At 41.7% G+C, this 27,836-nt stretch overlaps 4 protein-coding genes across 4 annotated transcripts in view; 3 read left to right on the forward strand and 1 right to left on the reverse strand.

The window, feature by feature from the left end:
* Positions 1–5,421, forward strand: part of LOC138976703 (fibropellin-1-like) — a 19,593-nt gene extending 14,172 nt beyond the window's left edge. The window contains exons 9-11 of the mRNA XM_070349571.1: positions 466–579; positions 868–981; positions 5,369–5,421. Of these exons, the coding sequence (XP_070205672.1) occupies positions 466–579; positions 868–981; positions 5,369–5,421 (281 nt within the window). The remainder of the gene's footprint in view (positions 1–465; positions 580–867; positions 982–5,368) is intronic.
* Positions 1–27,836, forward strand: part of LOC138977031 (mucin-2-like) — a gene marked incomplete at its 3' end in the record, with an annotated part of 283,354 nt that overhangs the window by 86,149 nt on the left and 169,369 nt on the right. The window lies entirely within an intron of this gene.
* Positions 1–27,836, forward strand: part of LOC138976705 (fibropellin-1-like) — a 34,216-nt gene that overhangs the window by 2,197 nt on the left and 4,183 nt on the right. The window contains exons 3-8 of the mRNA XM_070349574.1: positions 466–579; positions 868–981; positions 19,243–19,353; positions 22,307–22,420; positions 23,137–23,250; positions 27,209–27,322. Coding sequence (XP_070205675.1) covers positions 466–579; positions 868–981; positions 19,243–19,353; positions 22,307–22,420; positions 23,137–23,250; positions 27,209–27,322 — 681 coding nt within the window. The remainder of the gene's footprint in view (positions 1–465; positions 580–867; positions 982–19,242; positions 19,354–22,306; positions 22,421–23,136; positions 23,251–27,208; positions 27,323–27,836) is intronic.
* LOC138975189 (uncharacterized) lies at positions 2,860–9,142 on the reverse strand. Its single transcript, XM_070347848.1, has 5 exons — positions 8,729–9,142; positions 8,127–8,218; positions 6,288–6,523; positions 5,606–5,754; positions 2,860–4,255 (listed from the first exon to the last, which is right to left on the reverse strand). Exons 1-3 carry the CDS (start codon positions 8,862–8,864, stop codon positions 6,347–6,349), a joined length of 405 nt encoding a protein of 134 aa, XP_070203949.1. The 5' UTR covers positions 8,865–9,142; the 3' UTR covers positions 2,860–4,255; positions 5,606–5,754; positions 6,288–6,346.

Consider the following 27,836-nt stretch of genomic DNA (forward strand, 5'->3'; position numbering starts at 1 on the left):
TGTCCGTTAATTGTATGTGGTTACTCGTCAGTCTAAATCATTTCCAGATATTAAATAGTCCATCGGTTAGTTGGTTGTTTGGTTGCCTAGTTAGTTTGTTAGTTAATAAGTTAGTTAGTTAGTTAGTTAGCTTACTAACGTGGTCAGGTAAGTAGGTCTACATACCTGGTTATGTGTGTAAGCCTACGTATGAGTGTGTGCGCACGTGCCTCTGTTTCAATGTGGTTGTCGGTGTGTTTCAGTGTGCGTGTGTGTGTGTGTGTGTGTGTGTGTGTGTGTGTGTGTGTGTGTGTGTGTGTGTGTGCGCGTGCGCGTGCGTGCGTTGGTGTTTGTGTGGATATGTGTAAGTGAATGCGTGTGTGTGTCTGTGTATGTCTGTGTCTGTCTGTCTGTCTTTATATGCACGTGTGTGTGCGTGTCCTATCAATGGGTATCTGAACACTCGGTACTTTTCTGTCTTCTCAGCCACCAACGAGTGTGCCAGCAGCCCCTGCAGCCCCTATGGTACCTGCGTGGATGGCATCAATTCCTACACCTGTAACTGTTTCTCTGGATACACGGGAACACAGTGCCAGACACGTACGTTATTGTTGTTTCTGTGTGTGTGTGTGTGTGTGTGTGTGTGTGTGTGTGTGTGTGTGTGTGTGTGTGTGTGCGTGTGTGTATGTGTGTGTGTGTGTGTGTGTGTGTGTGTGTGTGTGTTTGTGATTGTAAGTGCGTGCGTGCGCGCGTGTCATTGAAAATTAAAACATAACTCGCGTAACATAGCCATGGGTCAACGTTCCATCTCTATCGCTCAAAACTCCCTACCCCTGAACAAGAGTGGGTGTCGTACTTGTTTAACATGACTTCATTGTGTGTACACAGCTATCAACGAGTGTGCGAGCGTCCCGTGCCAAAACGGCGGTGAATGTGTGGACTACAACAACGGATACTTCTGTCGCTGTCCCTTTGGCCTCTCTGGCACAAACTGTGAAATCAGTAAGTCGCGTGTCCAGTCAACTGCGCAAGATCAAAACTTAATTCTAGACATTGAAAAGCGAGAGAAATTGAATAAAGGGCATGCATTGAGTTTGCTTATAACACACACACACACACACACACACACACACACACACACACACACACACACACACACACACACACACACACACACTCACACACACACACACATACACACACATACACACACGCACACACACACACACACACATGCACCCACACGCACGCACACACACACACACACACACACACCTCACACACACACACACACACACACGCACGCACGCACACACACACACACACACACACACACAGTAACTCGCACACTCTTTCCTTTGTTCGGCTAACAGTCTCAGGCCAGGCGTGTAGCTGGGACACGACCATCGTCCATCCCTGCATTGGTCACATACCAACATCAACACCATCAGTGTTTGCTGTTGCGAGTTATACGTTTTTGATACTAGTAGCTTTCACAAAATCAATTAATCCACAAAAATCACTGCGCCAGTTAAGAAAGAGCCTTAATCCATCCTGTCATGGACACTATAAAGCGATTAAATTGGGCATTTAGAAAAAAAACACTTTTCTTTGGATGGTTTCTCTGTAATGCCTGTCTTACACTGTGCCGACTACCCTTGCGAATATGAACATGTTGTATTCTGCAAAAAAAGAGACGAATAGACAGGATCAAATATTGAAAATTCGAAGCCTTACCGATCATTGCGAATGCATACAAATCCATATACGAATGTCTTGCGGACGTATTACGAACGTTGCGAGTGGCCTTGCGAGTGTTGCGAGCGCTTGCAAACATTTTACGAATAAAGCGATGATGCAATTCGCATTGTTCGTAATACTGCTCTTACACTGTGCTAAATTTCCCTTGCGAATAGAATTCGCCAATAATTCGTAATGATCGGACATGGTCGCAAGTCATTCGTAAATGTTCTTAACCATTCGCTCCCATTCATCTCTTGTTGCGAATATTAGCAACATGCTCCTCACTGGGCGAAAAGTGGCGTTTTGTATCTTACAAAACTACTCAAAATCCCAACAAAACTTCAAGTTTCAATGGGTTTATTACATTTTGGTGTTCACGACAACGCCAGATTTTGATTGGATTTTGTTGAAGTTATCGCAGCGAAATTGCCTGGAATTTCAGCGCGTTTTGCGACGGTCAAAACATCATGTTAAACCATGTTACAGCATGTCTGTAACATGCAAAAATTCCAAGTTTTGATGGCATTAAAGCTTTGGTTTAACGCCAAGTAACATCATGTTATCGTAGACTTAACTTGCAAAACTGCTTGTTTTGGTGGTGTTACAGCTTGCTTGTAATGTGATTAACATCATGTTATCGTAGACTTAACTTGCAAAACTGCTTGTTTTGGTGGTGTTACAGCTTGCTTGTAATGTGATTAACATCATGTTATCGTAGACTTAACTTGCAAAACTGCTTGTTTTGGTGGTGTTACAGCTTGCTTGTAATGTGATTAACATCATGTTATTGCTGGTATAACATGCAAAACCCCATGTTATGTTGGTGTTAAAGCTTGCTCATATGCCTATTAACTCCATGTTATGTTGGTGTTAAAGCTTGCTCAAATGCCTATTAACACCATTTTAGTTGGTGTAAGGCTTGATTATTAATGTAAAAAAACACCATGTTATGACGTTCACATAATTGTTTTCCACTGGATGGAATTTTGTGGAAAAGAAAGCATGTTGTTTGGGAATTGTGTGCGGGTTTCATGCTTGGATATTGCACTATGCTGACTTGTCACAGGTCAATTTACATTTAACAATATTAGTTTTCAAATGCATCATCCTTCACACATTATGTAAACATCTTTAACATTAACACTTTGGTTGTAAAATGATTGCACTTTATTCAAACAGGAAAAAAACAAAAATGCTGATTCACAATGTACAATAGCAAAGGACTATTTTGAGTGGAGACAGTGTTCATCCACACTATAGATGCCCTGTGAAAACATTGGCCATAGATATGTGAATTACTTCCCTTGGGTATGAACATTTATGAATGATTAAATGGGTGAAAGAAGGCCACACAAAATGAAAATCAGTAAATAACAAAATCACTTCCCTTGTGAGTAAGAACAGTCATACCATGTTCCAACTTTTTGCTAAAAATTCGCCCACAATGTGACCTTCAAAGTTAAAACGTGGTAACTGAACTTCATGTTTGGATGTCATGGAGCCATGGAGTCCAACATGAAGAAATGTATAAGAACACAAGAATGTATGAATGACAAAGAACAAATGTTTATTTTTGAATGTTTTATGTATGTTATTATTACGGACACAAAAGCTCAGCAATGCAATTTCTCTTTTAGAGATTAATAAAGTTATTGTATTGTATTGTATTGTATGTCAGTAAATTTTGAAAGCCCTAGATTCATAAACATCTGAAAACTGCTCAACGTCTTTGCATCACGGCACATTAATAAAAGTAAGAGTTAGTAAGACTGGCCTAACTGCTATGGTGAGGCAGTAATAACTCGTTGATGAAGAATTATTTGAATTCTGAATTTCGAACAAACAAATACAGTGTCCTTCCAAACCCCCTTTACAGGCCTCCAAGAATAAAAAAATAAGCTGGTCTTAAAAAGGAGGAAATCTGCTTAATATGTAGGTAAATGTACAACAGGTTGTGAACAGAAAATCCAAAAATGTAAGGTCTGAAAAGCGGGGAAGTTTGAAAAGGGGGGAGGGGGGGACCTAAAATGTGACGATCATAACAACCATAATTTATCTAACAAAGTTCATTCTGAAATCTTCTTCAGCGTTTGATTATGGAGAGACTAAATCCTCAGTTCAGATGTGGTCTTAACTCCTTGTCTCCCAGGTACACACAGTCACTATGTACATTGCATCTGTTATCATTCGGCACATATCCGCATCCTGCTTAGACTGTTAGCTTCAGTCACTTCCTGTAACGTTGATCTAACGCCAGGATTCTAGCCTGTTGATACAGTTTCTACAATTCTGAGTGACCTGCTGCAGCACAGCTGGTCTCGGCTTAAAAAATCTTGGTCAACATAGATGGGGTACAAAGTGTTAAAATAAAGCGTCCTTCCAAAGTTGATGACAGGTCCCCAGAGTATTCACAAAATTATATGGTACTGGAACTGGAAGCCTTGCACGGCGACGAAAAAGATGTCCACGCCTACATGAAGAAGCATCCTTCACGGCTTCAGCGGAAACAGTCGGCTGGGGATGAGGACAGCACCTATGTAAAAAATATAGACAAGAACAAAAATATATGTCAATGGGAAAACAAAGAAACAAGTAGAGAAGGACCTCCCCACCTTTACACAGTGAAAATGAAAAACACATGTGAATGTACTTATGTTTTAAATCTCCCCCCCCCCCCCCCCCATTAAGACCAATTATCCAAGATATTTTTCAGTCCTCAAAGGAGAATTTCACTGTTCTCACGGAACCCTGAAGAAAACTGAGCTGTGCTAATATATTATATAACTGCAAACATCCCTCAAATTCAATATTGCAAGCCACTATACATTCCTCATAAAGGCACTTCATGCTCACGTGTGAAAACTAACATAAGTTTACAAGTGTGTATCTACTTATAATAATAATAATAATAACGGGCATTTATAAAGCGCCTTATCAGAAGTTCAAAGCGCGTGACAACAATACGTGTATAAAAAATTCATACAATCACTGTCAGATTCAAACAACACATCATGCACATCTCACATCCCCAGACTCTATGCTAAGGCCCAAAAAAAAAGAAGTCTGTTTACGGTATCCCGACCGACCCTATTTTTTGGCGCGACCCTAGACTTTTTTTGGGCATTTGGGAAAAAAAGAAAAAAAATCAAAATTTTAAAACAAAGTTTGTTTTTTGGCAAAATAATTTGATGTTTTTTGGAGAAAAACAAAATCCCGACCTACCGACCCTATTTTTTGGGCCGATGTTACCGTAAACAGACTATTTTTGGTTTGGCCTAAGGAACTATCCGTAATGTTGTTGGAACAAGTGAGTTTTCAAATTGGACTTAAAAGATGAAATGTATGGAGAGTGACGTAATAGAAAGGGGAGTGAATTCCATAACTGAGGGCCATGATATGAAAACGTGCGGAAGCCATGAGCCTTGCGTTTAAAGCAACCTTGACGGAGAAGTCGAGTATCAGCAGAAGAATGAAGGGTGCGAGAGGGAGTGTAGAGGGAGACCAGTTCCGAAAGATAGGCAGGTGCCGATTCAGAGATGATCTTGTAGCAGAAGCAGGCAGCTTTATACCTAATACGTTGAGACACAGGAAGCCAGTGAAGTTCTTTCATGAGAGGAGTGCTGCAGAGTGTTGTACTTTTTGCAAGGGTTGGAGAGTGGAGTCAGGGCAGCCTATGAGAAGGGATTTGCTGTAATCTAATCTACACAGAATGCAGGATGTAACGAGAGTTTTAGTGGCATCAACAGTCAGAAATGTTCTTGTGGAACCTATTCTTCTAGTTCTAATGTAGTACCTGTTTGTAGTGAACTCACCAGCAGGAGTATTGCATACATAATTACGCATTACTGAATTAAAGTAACTATTTTCAAAGCTTCTCGCTTACCTTGGAATAGTGTCAAGCAGCTTATGTTGTGTCTAGATCAGCAATCAGATCTTCACACTCAGCCTGCACTTGCTGAAAACTGGACATGCCTGTATCTCAATCAAGCTGTTGTTGCGGAGACAACGGAACCATGCTCAAGTCAGGTCCAACTGAAATAAAAGCATATTGTTAGCTGATAAATGATTTGATCAAGCAAAACCATGCGGTATTTTTTTAATAAAATATTTTGTATACCCCGCTAATGCAAAAATAATGTACTTATTTACTATTAGCATTAATTTTAGCTGGTCATTCAAACCAGAGCTTGTTCTAGAACTCCACAAGAACAACCATGGCAGTTGGCAATGGCACTGGCAGAATACAGATCAAAACAATATTAGTATTAGCCTCACCAAGGGTTGACTTCCCATCAAAATGAATGACGGACTGAATCAAACTTCAGAGACATTACAATTTTTCACAACGATTTTTTCAGCAAACAGCCATGTTTACCTGTACAAATGTATCAGTGATATCACTATGAGTATGACAGTATGACAGTGTGGTAAGCTTACCGACGATTCGTTCAGTATAGTCTTTCTATGTAAGTAGTGGTCCAGTGAACGATACCTTCCGCCTGTGGTTCGAGACAGAGATTAAGTTGAAACTTAATTCGAGAAGCCAAACACTGACGAATACTTACGTATTTTGAGCAAAACCCACGCACGTCGACCACAAGTTGATGTCTGCTGGAGTACGTAATCATAACGTAGAGGACAACAGTTTCACTTGGCTGGCTTCGGTTATTCCCACCTGTATCTGTTCCTTGCTGTTCTCCAAGAGACACCATGGTGCAGCAAGCTGAAGGGTGTCCTGTCGTATTTCCTCGAAGTTGTAGTAGGCAACCAGGTCAGGAGCAGGAGGTGGGGGGCGACTGACCTGCAGCAGAATTCAAATCAATTAGTCAAGTCACTATGACATATCTTTATTGTTATCGCCACACGACGGGCGCTGTGGCGGGGTGGTAAGACGTCGGCCTCGTAATCGGAAGGTCGAGGGTTCGAATCCCGGCCGCGGCCGCCTGGTGGGTTAAGAGTGGAGATTTTTCCGATCTCCCAGGTCAACTTGTGTGCAGACCTGCTAGTGACTTATCCCCCTTCGTGTGTACAGTAGTCCCTTCCATTTCCGGCCCTTTCGTGGGCGTGAACCTACCCGGAGCGGCCAGCTTTCCCATGACTAATGAGTTTTCCTTCTATAATTGACTCTTAATGGCCGTTAACCTGTCTGACGCGGTCAACGGTCACTGATTTTTGCCCTAAGGTGCCCCTCTTACTCGACAGGAGCGGCCACTTAACGGCCACTTGTCACTTTCGCGGGCGAGCGCCTGTGGTGTGTGTGTGTGTGTGTGTGTGTGTGTGTGTGTTGTGTGCACAGACGGCACAGCACGAGCAGACGACATGAATACTTACGCATGCGCAAACTGTAAATACAGACATGCGCATACATGTACATTTACGGCAGTCACTTCCGGATCGATCACAGCTGATGTGAGTTTGAAACACTTGTTTATCTGACACTCAAATGCATATATAATAATCCAAACAACACACATAGAAACATACGAAACAATAGCTTAGCCAGGACGATCGAGTTAAACACGCAAATAATTAAGATGTATAAACGAAAGCAAAACTAACAGAGACAATGAATCGGCGGCTCGTGGATGATCGCTTTCTTTTCTTCATGAAAACTTGATCGTGTTTTGGGGTTTTTTTTGGAGGAGGAGGGGGCCTGTAATGAACGGCCACCTGATATTTGCGGTCACCTTTGCAATGACTAATGGGTGACCGGATATGGCAGGTACTACTGTACACGCAACCACAAGACCAAGTGCGCACGGAAAAGATCCTGTAATCCATGTCAGAGTTCGGTGGGTTATGGAAACACGAAAATACCCAGCATGCTTCCTCCGAAAGCGGCGTGTGGCTGCCTAAATGGCGGGGTAAAAACGGTCATACACGTAAAAACACGAGTGTACATGGGAGTTTCAGCCCACGAACGCAGAAGAAGAAGTTATCGCCACACCAACCCTAAATTTTTCCTACTATACTGTATTTGTTATCCGAGAGAGAAAAAATCCATGTTGCAGACTCAACTGGAAAAATTCCCTTCTCCATCATCTAGTGGACAGAGCTCACATGATTTCAAACAAATCTTTTTTTAAAGTCACATACTTTGTGCGACAGTGTTAGTTTACTGTAACTGTAATTTATAAATAGCAAATTAAAAAATATCACTTATCAGATAATCAGCTAAATGCCTGGCAGATGACCCTCATTCAAAGTGAGTCGTGGCTAAACCATGAAACTAGAAAAACAGGTTATACCACAATATAAATCTCACACTGACAGCGGACAAAAACTGAGAAAACACCCAGTATACATGTACCGGTACTCACAAAAGAGTTACAAGTAGCATATTATCACTATCAGTATCACTAATAGCATACTATACTGGGCAAATAACAGCAATTTTTACTCACTGGGGGTTTCCTGGCTGGAGTCTTTGGTGTTTCTACTGACTTCTGTAGCACATGGTTGGTTGGCAGACTTCCTGGAATGAGTGCTCGCTTGCCTGTAGGCCCAGCAAAAAAACATGCAAAGAAAATGTTCAAAATGCTGAGTCGAAATTATAAGTTAAATTAACTAAACAGACCTATACATTTAGATCTATTGAAATAGAAACAAGAATTAGTAAAACACACTACTGCAAATCTGTCAAGAATGAACAAGACTGATAGTGACTCAGTGACCGAGTAAAACAACAAAAGAAATCTAAGTTCTAACCCAGAAGTTTACTAGAATATATTCAAAAACACATTATCACAAGAACAAAGAGTGGTTTTTTCCCCATTACCTAATAATTATAGCTCAGAATTACGCCTTTGTCAATGTATGATTCAGAATACGATTGTGTTATTTTTTGTCTGCGAGCTGTAAAACTAGTTACTACAAGTACTAAGCCTCATACTGATTGATTGATACTACTAGAGCTTCGTCACTTGAAGCATTACAAGCAAAACAACACAGCACAGACAATCAGATGAAAGCTTATTTTCGCTATATTACTAGTTTTTTTACGTACCGTATTTGAAGCATGTTTCTTTGAAATGTCGGGAACATATCCTCGCATTCTTCGGGTTGAAAAGCTTGTCAGCACGGTTGATTTTGTGGAAGAGCAGCTCTCCATTCGGCATCCGCTTTTCCGTTTGGTATACCATGGAAAGTTATAAGCGTTGAAGATCTTAGTGAGCTCACGCTGCATCCAGGCATACAACAATTTGCACCGGGCATCTTGAAATCATGGTTCACTTCCCTGGCATCATCGAAAAATGGCGAAACGGAAGTGACTTTTTTCGGAATGCAGCTTTCTTCCGGTTGTCAGCACTTACCGCGAGCGCAGCGAGTTGGCGATTGATCCAGTCAATACACAACTATGCGCCGGCATAGACCACTGATCTAACAAGAAAAATGTTCATTCAAAATGAACAGCGTCGATGCAATGTCCACCAAAGATTTATTTTGGGAAGTGTTAAAGGTTAGGGTCAAAAGTTAATGAATTGCATGTTGTGCTGAACAGCCACAAGAAAAAAAAACTGTTTAATTAAAAAATAGAGCTTGTTTGAAACAGGTAGAAAGGAAGAGTTGATATTGCAATATCTGTACGTGGGAATGTGGTGAAAAAGAGTGCTAAAAGTAGTAAGTCAGTCTCAGATCCATTTCAAATATTTATTGCAGAAAAACAAAACACAAATTACAAAAAAACACAGAACCATTACCAGGTGTCATAGGAATGTTTGAAAACAATAGTTTTAATTTTACACTGTAAATACAGGAATCAGAATTAAACACCTCAAACTGATTGGCACATGCATAATGAATCACCTGGAATTGCAACAGGGAGATACTGAAGTAATTGGAAACAAACATCTGAAATTGACAGAGAAACAATTGAAAATATAGTACCAGTTGACATGAGCGTACAATATTTTAATGGAAGTGCAATTTTAGCACGAAGCATCCGCAGGAGGATGCACTAACAATTACATAGTGCCACAAAATGTGTACGGACATTTCACAACCGTGCATTATTAGCACAGAACACATACATGGGGGCGCACAAAACATTATTGTGACAATAATTTACACGAAACATTTCACATAAGTACATTTTTATGCATGGTGCATCTACTACAGGAGGGTGCTCCAACAATGATGCACAGTGCCAACATTTAGGGCAAACCGGCTTTTCACAAAAGTGCATTATTACCACAAAGCGCATACAGCGATTATATAGCAGCAAGTTGCACTAAACATTTGAACAAAATGCATTTTGTTCAAATGTTAACAGCACAGCACCAAGTTTTGCATAAGTGCACAACAGCACTGACCATTTCACAAAAGTGCATAACAGCTGTGACAATTTTACAAAAGTGCATTGACCATTTCAGGCAGATGGCTAACATGCAGATTTCGCTTTTGTCTGTCTTTCTTTGAAAAGTAGGCATGTTAAAGATCGATGAAGTCATGAGCAATTGGGTTAGATGACAGAAAAGATTCAAAAACGTCAGATTCAGTTAGATGACAGAAAAGATTCAAAAACGTCAGATTCAGTGTTTTGGGCACTGTTGAACAGGAACATTCTCTCCTGTTCAACAAATGTGGGTTCAATTCAAAAGCAACATTGTCACAGATAGGCTAGTGTTACATTTCTGTAAGTTTCAAAAACATCTTCCATGTGTTGGTTACTGTTGAACAGAGGCATATTTTCCTGTTCAAAAAAGTCTGACACAAATTTTCGTAGTTGTGGGTTAAGGTTCGATCTATACCGTCATTCAAACGAGTCGTAGAACCGTCATTGTCACAGACAGTGTTACATTTCTGTTTTACATTCAAACGAGTCGTAGAAGTAGTAGTACATTTGCGTTTGGTTGTTTTTATATTTAGTCAAGTTTTGACTAAATATTTTAACATCGAGGGGGAATCGAAACGAGGGTCGTGGTGTATGTGCGTGTGTGTGTGTGTCTGTGTGTCTGTGTGTGTGTGTGTAGAGCGATTCAGACTAAACTACTGGACCGATCTTTATGAAATTTGACATGAGAGTTCCTGGGTATGAAATCCCCGAACGTTTTTTTCATTTTTTTGATAAATGTCTTTGATGACGTCATATCCGGCTTTTCGTGAAAGTTGAGGCGGCACTGTCACGCCCTCATTTTTCAACCAAATTGGTTGAAATTTTGGTCAAGTAATCTTCGACAAAGCCCGGACTTCGGTATTGCATTTCAGCTTGGTGGCTTAAAAAATAATTAATGACTTTGGTCATTACAAATCTGAAAATTGTAAAAAAAAAAAAAAATTAATAAAACGATCCAAATTTACGTTTATCTTATTCTCCATCATTTGCTGATTCCAAAAACATATAAATATGTTATATTCGGATTAAAAACAAGCTCTGAAAATTAAATATATAAATATTATTATCAAACTTAAATTGTCGAAATCAATTTAAAAACACTTTCATCTTATTCCTTGTCGGTTCCTGATTCCAAAAACATATAGATATGATATGTTTGGATTAAAAACACGCTCAGAAAGTTAAAACAAAGAGAGGTACAGAAAAGCGTGCTATCCTTCTTAGCGCAACTACTACCCCGCTCTTCTTGTCAATTTCACTGCCTTTGCCATGAGCGGTGGACTGACGATGCTACGAGTATACGGTCTTGCTGAAAAATGGCATTGCGTTCAGTTTCATTCTGTGAGTTCGACAGCTACTTGACTAAATATTGTATTTTCGCCTTACGCGACTTGTTTCTTTTAGATTCCTGTCACTCATACCAGCAGTATTGATTGAGGTACATAAATCTGTTGATGTACAGGGATGACTTGTTTGTAATGAATCCTTGTTTCCTCCACATTGAGTTTGCATTGCAGTTGGACAGAAATGAACAGGTGTTAATTGATAAACACATTGATAATGGCTTTTGAGAAAATCAATCAATTCTGCAAAGGAATTAACTTGATGACATCAAAACTGCAGCGCCATTTGAAGAATGGTTACCATTTCTGTTTCTTTGATGGGAATCAAACAAATAAAAACTTTGACTATCCAAGTTACCATGAATGGCAATAGTTGACTCCTGAAAAGTAGCAAGGATATAATTTGAGACGATAAACGCCTGATGCAATACCTCCTCAAGGTCAGTCAACTCAAAACCTTCATCATTCGCAACATCAGTAGGCAACACAGCGGGATTCGTATGTCCAGAAATCATGTCGAAAAAATATTCCATTTCAAAAGCATGTTCAACCACAGTTGTTGGCAAGTGTTCGTGTCCGAGGTAGCCTTCAGTGTGTGTATATGTATTCATGTGACAGAGAGCGTGACCTCATTCTTCAATCCTCTCTCTCTCTTCTTTCTCATTCGAACGCACACACGCAAGAACGTAGCCTACGCACGCATGCACGCGCACACACACACACACACACACACACACACACCCCGCTGACGCACAAACCACGCACTCACACACTGACTGTCGGCAAGCATCTCTTTTTGTATTCTTTACCTTTGTTTATTGTGTTTTCGATATTTGTGTTAATTTTTGCTTGACTTATCTGTTTTATTTTAATGTTTGCTATCCACATCGTGTGACAAATGTTTCTTCTCAGTCTCCGAGTCAGTTTAGTTTCTGCACGCCGCTTTGGTACTCCTTGTTTTTCTAACTGGTGTATTGTGCGCGATTTGCGGATTTATTTGTATTCCTTTCATATGCTGTTGAAGTGTTGTGGGTGTTATTGTCTGTATATGCTATGTTGCGTCTGTGTATGCCTACAAGAATTTGCATTCGCTCTCTGCCAGTACAAGTCCAAACTTTAGTGGGTGTAATGTGCCTGTGGTCTGCTGGCAGTCGAGCACAGATGGTTTTCAAACATTCCTCCAGTGAGCCGCGCCGCGCGCTGCGACCTGAGTAAAGCGCTTCTTTGGTCTCTGGCAACGTTGAACTGCGCTGATATGCCCAGCGACGTGCGGACAAAGTGATCGCTGTATTCACCCTCTCTGGATAACTTGCACATATGTATGTCAAAACAGTTGCAGAAACACAAATCTCAAAACTGTTAGGCTTTTTCTCTTTTTTTCACTTTTGGCAGCGTTCACTCTAAATGTGCTGCCTAAAACGGACTCGTTTCTGTCCACAGCCAAAGCTTTCACACAAAAATTGCTATGACAGCTAAGACCGCATTTGTTACATTTTAGCAGTGTTGACCCCAAGTTTCTACTTCAAACAAACAATCAATAGCAAAATCTCAAAGTATGTGCGAGTCCCCTAAAATATGGACCACCTTCAACAAATCGAAGAAAAAGAAGCTAAAGGCTTTTTTCATTAATTCATTAAGAAGCTTGCTGGAAATAACCTATTACTAGCCCTCGAGATCAGTTTAAAAAAAAATAAAAAAAAGTCTTCTTTTCGTGCAAGTTGATAATTTTACTTATTTTCACTCTGTTTTTGATAAGCTTCTTTAGTTTCCTGGTGTTCTTCAAATAATGCTCTCATCAACCCGAAACAGATCAATCTAAAGCATATTTGAATTAGTCTGACTTGTACACTAAGTTGTATCATGCTATTTTGAAGTATAGGGGGCTTTTTTTACAGTGATTCGTGAAGGCCGCTTCACTGGTCCATATTAGGCGCCCAGGCTCCTAATATGTACCATTTGTGATTTTGTATGTATTTAATTTTTGCTGAATGTCTATCAAAGCTATTTCACTCTAATTAGGCCTAACGGCTAACCTAAGAGAGAAGGACTACCAAACACAAAATAAATCTTCTTCGCAAGAAAACAAGCTAGTTATCAGCATGAAACAAAAAGTGGTCCATATTAGGAGCCCTTCCTAACTGTCTGTGTCTGCGTCGAAGATGTTACCGTGAATGTGTTTTTAAAAGACATTTGTCAGGGCGGCATTCAAACCACACGCACCAGACACGAACCGACGAACAAAATACTTCTGACAACTTAAATGTAAAATCAACAAGAGTGTAGCAGGGACCTATATTAATATAGGTCTATGAGTGTAGTAAGATTCCAAAGTTGTATTCAGACCAAAACAACAATCATAAAACATACATGGGATCTTTCAAATGTGTGTGTGTGTGTGTGTGTGTGTGTGCCAGTGTGTGTGTGTGTGTGTGCGCGCGCGCGCGCGCGTGTGTGTGTGTGTGTGTGTGTGTGTGTGTGTGTGTGTGTGTGTGTGTGTGATGATAATTAGTTTTAACGTCCTCTTAGAACTGCAACTGGCTTTATGACAGGTAGAGTTAATATGCTTTATGTGGGGACAAGACACTGAACAAACATGCAACCAGAGAACACATATGGTCGTGTTATAATCATATCTGGAAGTCTGTTGCGATGTTTCAAAATGGGGATGGAAGTGAAGATTGTGTACGCGGAATATGGTTGGACTGGAGCGGTTTTGTAGGCTTATTTTTTTAATTTTTGTTATGTGGAATATTGTTATATTTGTGGCTGAATAGGTAAGTAAATACATAACTGGAAAAATAATACAATGAAGATGAAAAAGCTCGGCGTGAGAGAGTATTGAGGGGTGGGAAGGAGGAACGGAGATCAGTTTTTTTTTTAAAACAGATATATCCTAGCCTATTTCAGCCTTATATATTGAGAGACACAGGGTGTATGCTAGCTTCCATTGAAGCGTGCAATGTTTATCTAAAAAAAAAACTCATGGGGTTTCAGTTTGTGTTCGTTGACAAGGGTGTGTAGCACAGGAGCTCCTGTGGTGTGTAGGTTGCGGAAATCTTGTTGGAGTGATTGGCAGCGGTCAAAGAGGTGTAAAAAAGATATAAACTTTCCACATTCACAGAGACGGGGGAAAGCACTTGTGAGCGCATCCATCCGTGCGAATGCTGCGAAGTATTTTAAGGAGGGAGATGGGGAGTGTAGGCCTCTTTTGTTTTGTTTGTCGGGGCAGAATAAGCCAACCATGAGCATTGCCGTCTATTTTTAATTCTGTTTCCCAGTGACGCCAGCCGGGCAACTTTGGCCATTTTGTGTTTTGCTCCCGTCTTTGTTAATTTTATTTCATGAAATGCTGCTTGATCTGTAACAGCCTCTTTTGCTTCTCTGTCAGCCATATCATTGCCTCTGATCCATGCATGTGTGTGTGGGGAAGGACGTAGGCTAAGGGTCAGTTCTGTTCAAGAGGCAATGATCTGGTGACAGAGGAACAATATTTCCGTCTGAGGCTCCTCCCGGTTTCTGGAACCATTTTGAAGAGCAGTCATGCTGGTTTTGAGTCGAAGAGAATCACCGACTCTTGTTGGAGGTCGAGGGGGGTCATTGATATAGTGGCATGCTCTTAAGATAACGTACATTTCTGCAGGGAAAATGGATACATCCTTGTTGAGTTTAATTTTTTTTAAACTGATTTTGAGGTCAGGAATGACAAAAGCACAGTCAGCTTGGTCATCATTTATTTTTTAGTCGTAAGTAAATATTTGTAGGTGATCTTTGTTATTGTTTGAGATTATTTCTTTTACTATTGATGAGACAAGTACAGGGTTATCTTTTTTTGTTACACCCAGATCATGATCAGGGATGATAATGGGGGATTCCATGAACCAAAATGGGAAGGGGTGAATGGGAATGTGGGCCATCCTACCTGGGTTTTCCCCCACTTTCTTGAAATATCGGTTGAACATAATATAGTCTGCTAGTGGGATCGTTGCTTCGTGTATTTTGGGTGTTTTTCTTTTTAGGTTTTGGTAAGAGGCCGAGGTTATTGTGTCGAACTCAGCAGTGAGCTCTTCGTTCACAGCATTGTCAAAAGTACTTGCTCTTGATACTACTGGGCCGACTTTAGTCTTCTTTCTTCATCGAGGGGCAGCCAGCCAGCCTCTTGATACACGGTTTGTTTATAGAGTCTTTTGGGAGATCAAAGATGAGTTAGAGTGCAGCCATTTCGGCTCTTTCATATAGTTTTAGATTCGATTTGTGTGTGTGTGTGTGTGTGTGTGTGTGTGTGTGTGTGTGTGTGTGTGTGTGTGTGTGTGTGTGTGTGTGTGTGTGTGTGTGTGTGTGTGTGTGTGTGTGTAGAAGCAGGAAACGATAAGCACAATAATAGCAAACTAAAGAAGGGGAAGGAAAACGAATCGAAAGGGAGGGGAAAAACCTCGCACTTCTTTACTCAAACTTCATAAAGCCGTCTGTAAAACTAACACCGGGTATTCTCCTTTCTCAATCATTATCAAAATCGATCCTAAAACAAAACAAGTTAAGTAAGGCGAAAATACTACATTTAGTCAAGCTGTCGAACTCACAGAATGAAACTGAGCGCAATGCAATTTTTCTGCAAGACCGTATACTCGTAGGCCTAGCATCGTCAGTCCACCGCTCGTGGCAAAGGCAGTGGAATTGACAAGAAGAGCGGGGTAGTAGTTGCACTGAGAAGGATAGCACGCTTTTCTGTACGCTTTTCTGTACGCACGCTTTCTGAGCGTGTTTTTAATCCAAACATATCATATCTATATGTTTTTGGAATCAGCAACCGACAAGAAATAAGATGAAAGTGTTTTTAAATTGATTTCGACAATTTAATTTTGATAATAATTTTTATATTTTTAATTTTCAGAGCTTGTTTTTAATCCAAATATAACATATTTATATGTTTTTGAAATCAGAAAATGATGAAAAATAAGATGAACGTAAATGTGGATCGTTTTATAAAAATAAATATATTTTTTACAATTTTCAGATTTTTAATGACCAAAGTCATTAATTAATTTTTAAGCCACCAAGCTGAAATGCAATACCGAAGTCCGGCCTTTGTCGAAAATTGCTTGGCCAAAATTGCAATCAATTTGATTGAAAAATGAGGGTGTGACAGTGCCGCCTCAACTTTTACAAAAAGCCGGATATGACGTCATCGAAGGTATTTATCGAAAAAAAGAAAAAAACGTCCGGGGATATCATTCCCAGGAACTCTCATGTAAAATTTCATAAAGATCGGTCCAGTAGTTTGGTCTGAATCGCTCTACACACACACACACACAAACACACACACACACACACATACACCACAACACTCGTCTCGATTCCCCCTCTATGTTAAAAGAGACATTATGTATTGCATTTAAACACGAGGTGAGTAAAACATTATCAGAAAAGGTAGAGCAAGAGAAATCCCAAAACTCAAATTCGAGTCAATTCAGTTTGTACTGTATGTACAAGTTGAGAAAGTTGCAAGTCCAGTCAGTAACCACCATCTCGGACGGATGTTTCGGGGCCGGGGGGGGGGGGGGGGGGGGGGGGGGGGAGTAGGGGGGAAGTAGAACAAAGGCCTATCTGTGGTCAATCGCCGCTTCGCTGGGCCTTACAGGTCCCAAGCAACACATGGGAAAACGATTAACTCGGCTAGTGCACCCAAGCATAAAGGTGCATAGCAATATAGAAGGAAACTTAAAATCTTGCTTCACTAAATTGTCAGGCTGAGAACTGACCTACTTTTTCTGCTCAACGCACGGGCAATGCATACTCTCATCAGTGTACACGTGACAAGGCTCATATAGAGAAAATAAAAGATACCCCCCAAAAATGTATATGCACTACTGCACTTTTTTTTTAACATGAAACTGATGATCAGTGTGTGTATGTGTGTGTTCAGTTGTGTGTGCGTGTGGGTGTGTGTGTGTGTGTGTGTGTCAGTTCAAGGGCCGGGTGTGTGTGTGTCACTGTGTGCCCGTGTGTGCCGTGTGTGTGTGTATGACGGTCAGTCAGTGTTATAATTAGTCACAGTGTGTGTGTGTGTGTGTGTGCATGTGTGTGTGCTGTGTGCAGCGACGGTGTGAATGTCAGTGTGTGTGTGTGTGCCAGTGTGTGTGTATGTGTGTGTGTGTGTGTGTGTGCGCGCGCGTGTGTGTGTGTGTGTGTGTGTGTGTGTGTGTGTGTGTGTGTGTGTGACCGTGCTGAGAGAGAAACTAGAGAGAGAGAGAGGGAGCCGATAATCGTCTGATTCTGCAGACTCGCCGAGAGGCGGCCGGGGTTCGGCACCAGGCTGATTAAAACGCAGAATAATCCATCAAAACAACACTCTAACATCAAGTTTTAGAAACCAGAAAAACCTATCGTAACTCCATAGGTTTTGTGGTGTTTTGCGTACTGCTGAAACGCGTTTAACACGACGTGAAGCGCCGTGCGTTAACGTAGCGAAAACGTCCAAAAACGCAGACACCAAAACTCGATGTTTTACCGTGTTTTGCAACCCGCGAAAATCCCTGGGATTTTATTGCGTTACAGCAGTTTTTCTAACTTGATGTGAATCGCACAGGTTTAATGCCACAAAATTCAGTTGATTAACTTCATGTTTCATGTTATATGCCACGTTATAGTGCCAAAACGTGACTTTTCGCCCAGTGCCTAATATTCGCAAGGAAGGCATATTCGTAAGCCATTCGTAATCATCGTAAAGGTATTCGTAGCGCTCGCAAGGCATTCGTAATAATCGTAAAGGTATTCGTAGCGCTCGCAAGGCATTCGTAATCATCGTAAAGGTATTCGTAGCGCTCGCAAGGCATTCGTAATCATCGTAAAGGTATTCGTAGCGCTCGTAAGGCATTCGTAATGATGGGTACACATTCGCAAGCACTCGCAACCATTCGTAAGACATTCGCAAGAAATGTGTATATGAACATGTTGTATTCTGCGAATGGGACGAATGGACAGGAAATATATTGACCATTCGAAGTTACGAATCCTTGCGAATGTCTTACGAATGGTTGCGAGTGCTTGCGAATGTTTACCGATCATTGCGAATGCATATGAATCCATAATTATTCGCAAGGATATTCGGAACAGTGTAAGACAGGCAGATCGAATGTTTGCGAATGCCTTGCGAGCGTTACGAATACATAGCGATGATTACGAATGTTACAAGGATATTCGGCACAGTGTAAGACAGGCATAACGAATGGTTGCGAATGCCTTGCGAGCGTTACGAATACATTGCGATGATTACGAATGTCTTGCGAATACTTACGAGTACGCTGGGAAAATGTTACTAATATGACTTCCTTGCGAATATTAGGAACATGTTGCTGTGTTTGAAACAATAGACGAATGGTGGCGAATGTTTAAGAACATTTACGAATGTCTTGCCACCATGTCCCGATCATTGCGAATTATTGGAAAATTCTATTCGCAAGGGCAATTCGGCACAGTGTAAGAGCAGTATTACGAACAATGCGAATTGCATCATCGCTTTATTCGTAAAATGTTTGCAAGCGCTCGCAACACTCGCAAGGCCACTCGCAACGTTCGTAATACGTCCGCAAGACATTCGTGTATGGATTTGTATGCATTCGCAATGATCGGTAAGGCTTCGAATTTTCAATATTTGATCCTGTCTATTCGTCTCTTTTTTTTGCCGAATACAACATGTTCCTATTCGCAAGGATATTCGGCACAGTGTGAGGGGAGCATAACGGATCTGATCATCGTCACTGACCGACACTTCTTATTCTCTTTGTAGACAAGCAAAACTTTGAGAGAATTCTATCATGAATATGTTCTTGTTATCTCTGTCCCCAGACGTTGACGACTGTGCCGCTGGACCTTGTGTCAACGGTCAATGCATTGATGGTATCAATAGTTACACCTGCAACTGTAACGTTGGTTACACCGGCGTCAACTGCCAGACTTGTGAGTATAGGCTTTCACCGTAACAAGAACGGTACACACCTTATATATACCGTAAACTACCTTGTATACGCCCCCCCCCCCCCCCCCCCCCCCTATGCATCAAGTTTGCCCAAAAGTTGGGGGTGGGCGTTTACTAGGTACTATACCTTGGTCACTTGGCGTGGAAGTGCTCAAATGATGCATTATTGCACAAAACGTTCGTCTCCCCCTTTCTCTCTCTCTCTTTCTCTCTCTCTCTCTCTCTCTGTCTGTCTGTCTGTCTCTCTCTCTTTCTCTCTCTCTTTATCTGTCTCTCTCTCTCTCTCTCTGTCTCTCTCTCTCTCTCTCTCTCTCTCTCTACATTTCCGAATTCATGGATCAACGAAGTGCTAACATTGCAATTATCTGTGAAATGAACGGCCAATTATCTCATTCTGCATCAGTTGAAAAAAAATGATGAGTGAAACTGAACTGATGTGTAGAATAAGAGGTCTTTTTTTTGCACTCTTGTGTCCGTGGTGGTGTATAGTATTGGTCATTGAGTGTATGATAATATTGAGTTGCACTCTTGTGTCCGTGGTGGTGTATAGTATTGGTCATTGAGTGTATGATAATATTGATTTGCACTCTTGTGTCCGTGGTGGTGTATAGTATTGGTCATTGAGTGTATGATAATATTGAGTTGCACTCTTGTGTCCGTGGTGGTGTATAGTATTGGTCATTGAGTGTATGATAATATTGATTTGCACTCTTGTGTCCGTGGTGGTGTATAGTATTGGTCATTGAGTGTATGATAATATTGAGTTGCACTCTTGTGTCCATGGTGGTGTATAGTATTGGTCATTGAGTGTATGATAATATTGAGTTGCACTCTTGTGTCCATGGTGGTGTATAGTATTGGTCATTGAGTGTATGATAATATTGAGTTGCACTCTTGTGTCCATGGTGGTGTATAGTATTGGTCTTTGAGTGTATGATAATATTGAGTTGCTGACATTATTCAGTTTGATTATTACGAATTCGGAATTGTTAGTATAATATTTATAATTATTGTTATTATACACCTGTATTCTCTTTTTCAAATTGCAAGCAACTTTTCAACAGGCTTGCATAGTCTGTGTAAAAGTAGTCACTTTTCATTACCTGCTTTTCGTCATTATTTTAAAAAAAAGGAAAAGTAAAAAGCTGTGGAATTATAAACATTACCATGACTTCAGCTAAAGCATCTTGGCCGAATAAGGAAGGGCTTCGCATAGGACACCTGAATATTAATCATTTATATAACAAAATGACTGATGTTTCAAATGTACCTTTTAATTCTGGAAAAAGTTGTCATATGTTTGGTTTTTCTGAATCCAGACTATCAGATAATGTGTTAGACTCTGACATCATTGTTCCAGGATATACTCTTATTCGTAATGATCCTGTTAAGACGAATGAAACAGGCATTACTGTTTACATAAGTGAATCAGTTACATATAAACGACTACCTCATCTTGAGGTTCATGGAGTTGAATCAATATGGATTGAAGTTAAATTAAAAAGATCTCCGCCCTTACTGTTAGGATTTATTTATAGAAACCCTTCTGAAAGAGTAAATTGGGCAGATAACTTTACTATTATGATGGACTCTGCAACACTGGATTCAAAAGAAGTCTTGCTCTTAGGAGATTTTAATATTGATTTACTGAAGCCACATAAAAATTGGAATGATAAAATTAATAGCTTTGATTTGCAACAAATGGTTCAGTTACCCACTAGGGTCATGGCTGTTTCTAAAACTCTTATTGATCATATTTACGTGTCAGAAAAACAAAATATTATTGAAACATGCGTTCCTATTAATCCTGCAGTGATCATTATCCAGTGTGTCTTACGTGGTAAAGGAAAGGTATTAAAATCCCTAAAGCTGGACATAAAACTGTAACTTACCGTCGTTTCTCGCGTTTTAATAAAAATGATTTTCTCCCTGATTTAATTCACAGTCCTCTTTCTGAAGTCTATAGCTTTCAGAATCCTGATAAAGCTTTGGAGCATTGGTATAATATTTTTATTTCTATTTATGATAAACATGCACCATTAATTACGCACAGAGTTAGACATATTGAGAAACCAAAGTGGCTTGATCAAGAAACAGAAGATGCTGCAAACCACAGGGATTATTTGAAAGCAAAGGGTGATTTTGAAGGATATAAACGGCAAAGAAATAATGTAAGTTCCCTAAAAAGAACTAAAAAGAAACTAGTGTCATCTAAACAAGATTCAAAATCAATTTGGAAAGCCATTAATTTATTAACAAACAAGCGTTCTAATTCACACCCTACTGCCATGAAAAATATTTCCGCTGATAAACTTAATTTACATTTTTCTACAGTGGGGCAAGTTATTCCTATTGATAGAACACAAGAAAATGATTTAAATACCTTAATAGATCATTGCAAATCCAAGAGAATAGAGGCAGAAATGCCGCTACAACACATGACTGTGTCTGAAGTTTACTTTGCACTTGTTCATCTCAAACAAACAGGAACCCGGGGTGTAGATAGAATAGACAGTAAAATATTGAAAATAGCTGCTCCTGTAACCACAGACACCTTGACATACATTTACAACTTATGCATTACCACCTCTTATTTTCCAACATCATTTAAGCAAGCTAAGGTGATCCCTCTGTTTAAATCAGGTGATCCTTCTGATCCCTCTAATTACAGGCCTATTTCAATCCTGTCACCACTTTCAAAACCCTTGGAAAAACATATATGTAAACATGCCCTAGCACATTTTGATAAAACCAAGTTATTCCATCCAAAACAATCTGGTTTTCGCAAAAAGCACTCTTGTCATACAGCTCTTATAAATCTAATTGATCAATGGCTAACCAACATAAATTCCAACACATTTTCTGCAGCCCTGCAAACCACAGTCAACTCTAACCAAACCACAGTAACTCATGCGTTGTTGTTGTGTTGTGCAGCCACCAACCTGTGTGCACCCAACCCCTGTATGAACGGCGCTACCTGCAGTAACGACTTCAACAGTTACACGTGTTCCTGTCTGCCTGGATACACAGGAACCAACTGTCAAACCAGTCAGTGACGTTGTTGCTTTGATTTATCTGTTATGATGTTCATGTGTGTATCAGTGTGTGTGTGTGTGTGTGTGTGTGTGTGTGTGTATGTGTATGTGTGTGTGTGTGTGTGTGTGTGTATGCGTGTGTGTGTGTGTGCGTGCGTGCGTGCGTGCGTGTGTGTGTGTGTGTGTGTGTGTGTGATTGCGTGCGTGCGTATGTATGTGTGTGTGTCTGTGTGTGTGCGTGTGCGCGCGTGCGTGCGTGCGTGTGTGCGTGCGTGCGTGTGTGTGTGTGTGTGTGTGTGCGAGCGTGTGTGTGAGTATGTGTGTGTGGGTGCGTGGGTGTGTGCGTGCGCGCGTGTGTATGTGTGTGTGTGCGTGTGTGTGTGTGTGTGTTCTTGCGTGCGTGCGTGTGCGTGTGTGTGTGCGTGCGTGCGTGCGTGCCTGTGTGTGTGCGATCGTGTGTGCCGTGCGTGTGTGTGTATGTGTGTGGGTGTGTGGGTGCGTGCGTGCGTGTGTGCGTGCGTGCGTACGCGTGCCCGCGTGCGTGCGTGTGTGTGTGTGTGTGTGTGTGTGTGTGTGAGTTCGAGCGTGCGCGCGCATGTGTGCATATGTATGTGTGCCGTGCCGTACGTCTATGCCTGCGTTCGTATGTTTTGGGAATGTTGGTAACAAACGTTGTAACCCTGTGGTTGCATTGTCACGAACTAAATGGTATGGCATTGCTGTTTTCAGATATCGACAACTGTGCCAACAACCGATGCGGTACTAACGGTATTTGCACCGATGGTGTCAACAGCTTCACCTGTACTTGTTTCAACGGCTACACTGGCACTACCTGCACTATTGGTAAGAGTAGTGGCCTTCACCGTAGTGTGTTTCATAAACACTGTCAAACTAGCCAAGTGGGGCGGGGAAATAGCTCAGTCGGTAGCGGCGATGGCTTTAAAACCAGTTGTCGCTATCGGCGTGGGTTCGATCTCCACGTTCGGCGAGGGATTTATTTCCCAGAGTTTAACTTTGTACAGACTCTCCTCGGTGGCTGAACACCCCCGTGTGGACGCATGCGCACGATAAAGAACCCAAGTTCACAGCGAAATTCTCAGGGCTTGAAAACATGAATACACACATGCAGGAAAAAAACAAAACAAGAAATTCCTCCGAGGTAGGAAAAACACTCCCGAAGTCAGAAGTCAAAAGTCAAAAGTCAGAAGTCAGAAGTCAGAATGTAAACACAGGGTCCATTGCGAAAGGGTACGTCGAGGTAGGAAGCGCAACATGACAGAACAGTGTAAACTATTATTCACTTCGCTGCCCATCGAGACACCACAGAACGCCAAAGGGTTGATTCCTGCGCTCAAGAACGTGCGTACCTGCTCCCCTGTAGCGATAAGCCCTCCAGGGAAGGGGTTATTGCACTGTAAACCACGAGTCAAAACGTGGTGCGGTTCACAAACACTGAGCAGATTTTCCCCCCTCAATCGCTGCCCTTTACAAGGCATCTGCTGTAAATCTCAAAGGGCTCGATAATGTTTATTACACTAAAGCTCTGAACTAGAACACACGCGTGCGCGCACACATACACACTCACTCACACTGACACACACACATGATGCACACACACTCACACACGCACTCACTCGCACGCACACACACATAGCTGTAGTCTTACACAGAGCTATTTTTCCCCTCGTTAAAACGAAACCGCAAGTCTATCACCAAAACTCAACGAGACCACGAACCAAGGCTTTACTACACTGAGCAGCCAAGAACGTTTATATCTTCAAAGCCAGTAATTCCTGTAAGTGGTTCCTGAGTACAACTGTCCAAAACCACGCCAGGCTAGCAAATTAGAGTCCATCGCCCCACACTCCCGAGAGACTGAGTGGAGGTAGTGAAGAACTCGCAACCTGTTTCCACAGCGGCACAAAAATGGATGTCTTACCTGACACCCGCCAACCACACACACGCCATCACACTAATATGTATCAAGTCACTGAGTGATGTATCTCAATTCGACTTCGATCGGAACAAGGAGAGAATCTTGCCTCATCTTCCAGTCCGAGTCATCACACACATCAAACTCACTGACTGCTGACAAATCATACTGACGTAAATAAATCAAAGGGAAATAACCATTCTCACTGCACCCATTCTCACTGCCACCAACTGAGAAGGTTATTTCCCTTTGACCAGTAATATAGTCCTTGTAGAATCAATCCACCAATAACTCCCTAACCGTGTGTTTGACTGGTCCCATTTTTTGTAAGGACCGTCTCAGGAATGTATAGAACCTGTTCACCAAGTTTGGTGACGATCGGTCCGTTCATTCTTGAGATCTACTTGCGAACACAAACACCGCCACAAACACATCGAGTGAAACCTATACACACCCCTATACCGGGGGTGTAAAAATGGGTAGCGCCGTATACTGTATGGCAGCTCGCTTTCCCAAGGGAGAAAGCAGCCCCAATTTCTATGAGGGTCACCTCACAGGACTATTATTAGGAATCTTATCTTATCCTTATCCCTATATCCAAGTGATCCGAGGAGATTGTTTTGATAATCCAGTTGAGGGTATACAATTTATTATATGAGTGTATGAGATCAATTTTAACATGACAAAGTAAAAATTGAGTAAGACTGAATTCAGTTCAATCAAAGGTGACCCTCCACCACGAAATGAGTCGCATGTCACCTCGCGCGGTTCTGCGCTAGGCTTAATATAAGTCCGGGGAGTGTCTGGTAATAGTGTGAGGGTCACCTTAATCACAGGCTTATAACTCAAACAGTTTTTGCTCTTTTCTAAAACGGTTTTCACCACTGCATAGAGCATAAAAAACTCTTTAGGGAAATGTTCAAATAGGAAAATCATGCAAAGGTGACTTGCGACTCATCCCGTGGTGGAGGGTCACATTTAAGTACAAGGAAAGCGACATGACAACTCGTGGAGAGAAAAAGTGATGTCGGCGTGAACACAAAGTACACCATGTAGCCTACATGAATAAGACGTTTGGTGTTGGGAAAACTGTCTGAAAGATTTGGATTTCCAGTCTGTATATTTTCACTTTGCTTGAATTGCTTGCTTGCTTGCTTGTTCGTTCATGGGATGAAACTCCCACGGCTTTTACGTGTATGACCGTTTTTACCCCGCCATTTAGGCAGCCATACGCCGCTTTCGAAGGAAGCATGCTGGGTATTTTCGTGTTTCTATAACCCACAGAACTCTGACATGGATTACAGGATTTGTTTCGTGCGCACTTGGTCTTGTGCTTGCGTGTACACACGGGGGTGTTCGGACACCGAGGAGAGTCTGCACAAAAAGTTGACTCTGAGAAATAAATCTCTCGCCGAACGTGGGGACGAACTCACGCTGACAGCGGCCAACTGGATACAAATCCAGCGCGCTACCGACTGAGCTACATCCCCGCCCTGACTGAGCTACATCCCCGCCCTGACTGAGCTACATCCCCGCCCTGACTGAGCTACATCCCCGCCCTGACTGAGCTACATCCCCGCCCTGACTGAGCTACATCCCCGCCCTGACTGAGCTACATCCCCGCCCTGACTGAGCTACATCCCCGCCCTGACTGAGCTACATCCCCGCCCTGACTGAGCTACATCCCCGCCCTGACTGAGCTACATCCCCGCCCTGACTGAGCTACATCCCCGCCCTGACTGAGCTACATCCCCGCCCTGACTGAGCTACATCCCCGCCCTATTTTCACTTTCACTTCTAAGACATTCCAGGGGGAAAATATGTAGGGCTTACTTGTTAACCCGAGTGTGTTCTCCGTTCAGAACACTATATTGTTCTCCACATTTTTATCCACGCTTGCATGTTCGCAGTCCCAGATGGATAGATGTATTCCAGCAACATCTTTACTGTTCAACATTCGGAACTTTGTACTTTTTCTCTGAGAGAGGAAATGTAAGTTTTACGCCCTCACGGCAAAGCCATTAGGGGCATGTTACATGGGAAAACCCGGCTTTGTATGAAAATAAAAATGCAGGTGGGGGGGGGGGGGGATGTAGACAGCTGGCTGCCGGCTGCCGGTTGCTAGAGGAGACATGAAATGGGCTAGGGACCGGGTTGGGTCGTCTTGGGTCAGTGCTGAAATGGTTACTTTATTGGCTGTTGGCCGAACGGGGACACCCGGGCTTCATATTTTTGCATGCAAGTATTTCTCTGAGATGAATAATGTAGGGTTCAATGTGTGTGTGACGGGCGCTGTGGCGGGGTGGTAAGACGTCGGCCTCTTAATCGGAAGGTCGAGGGTTCGAATCCCGGCCGCTGTCGCCTGGTGGGTTAAGTGTGGAGATTTTTCCGATCTCCCAGGTCAACTTATGTGCAGACCTGCTAGTGGCTTATCCCCCTTCGTGTGTACACGCAAGCACAAGACCAAGTGCGCACGGAAAAGATCCTGTAATCCATGTCAGAGTTCGGTGGGTTATAGAAACACGAAAATACCCAGCATGCTTCCTCCGAAAGCGGCGTATGGCTGCCTAAATGGCGGGGTAAAAACGGTCATACACGTAAAATTCCACTCGTGCAAAAACACGAGTGTACGTGGGAGTCTAAGCCCATGAACGAAGAAGAAGAATGTGTGTGTACTCAAGTTCCCTACTGGTGTTCAAGCAACGATTTTTTTAAAAATGATAACATGTTCTACTTCAAAATCACCCGGGAAGTCCCCTCAGACTAGATTTTTAAAAACTTTTTGAAGGAGTTTTTTTTAAAACAAGATTTGAAGAAACAAGACGACTGTTGTCTGACTTATGCATTGTTTACTGTGTGTGTTGTCAGCTCCCAGCCGGTGTGCTCCCAATCCCTGTATCAACGGAGGGTCTTGCCAAGACACCTTCGACAGCTATTTCTGTACCTGTGCCCCGGGCTACACTGGAAGCAACTGCCAGGACAGTAAGTTGGCTCTACGTCTGATATTTACGACTGAAAAATAAACAAGAATTGTAGGTTATTGGAACGTTTGATTATTTACAAACCAAAACGTTACATATTCAGTACGTCGACAAGTCGTTTTTTTAAGTAAACAACCAGAGCATAGACTACTGTGGTTCGCGCTATATAAGCTGTCATTATTATTATTAAACAAGATTACCTCGCCCGCATCTTTGCATGCGAGATTCGTCGACGATTTTGAGATAAGTTCATTACTTGTACTATTATTATTATTAGTATTATTATTATGAACATATGTGCGCCTAATCTAAATATAGCCCTAGGCGCTTACAAAATATACAATACATAGTGAACATTATACGAAACACAAATCGACAAGGACCAAGACACTCGGACTCATACACTCGCACACAGACGCACAGCGAGAACGCGACGCACTCACTCATACCAACTACAGGCACATGCATTCTGAAGACGGAAAAAACAGTCATGAATAAATAAATAAATTATTGAA

This window comes from Littorina saxatilis, linkage group LG9 (genome assembly GCF_037325665.1).
Source record: "Littorina saxatilis isolate snail1 linkage group LG9, US_GU_Lsax_2.0, whole genome shotgun sequence".
Lineage (NCBI taxonomy): Eukaryota > Metazoa > Mollusca > Gastropoda > Littorinimorpha > Littorinidae > Littorina > Littorina saxatilis.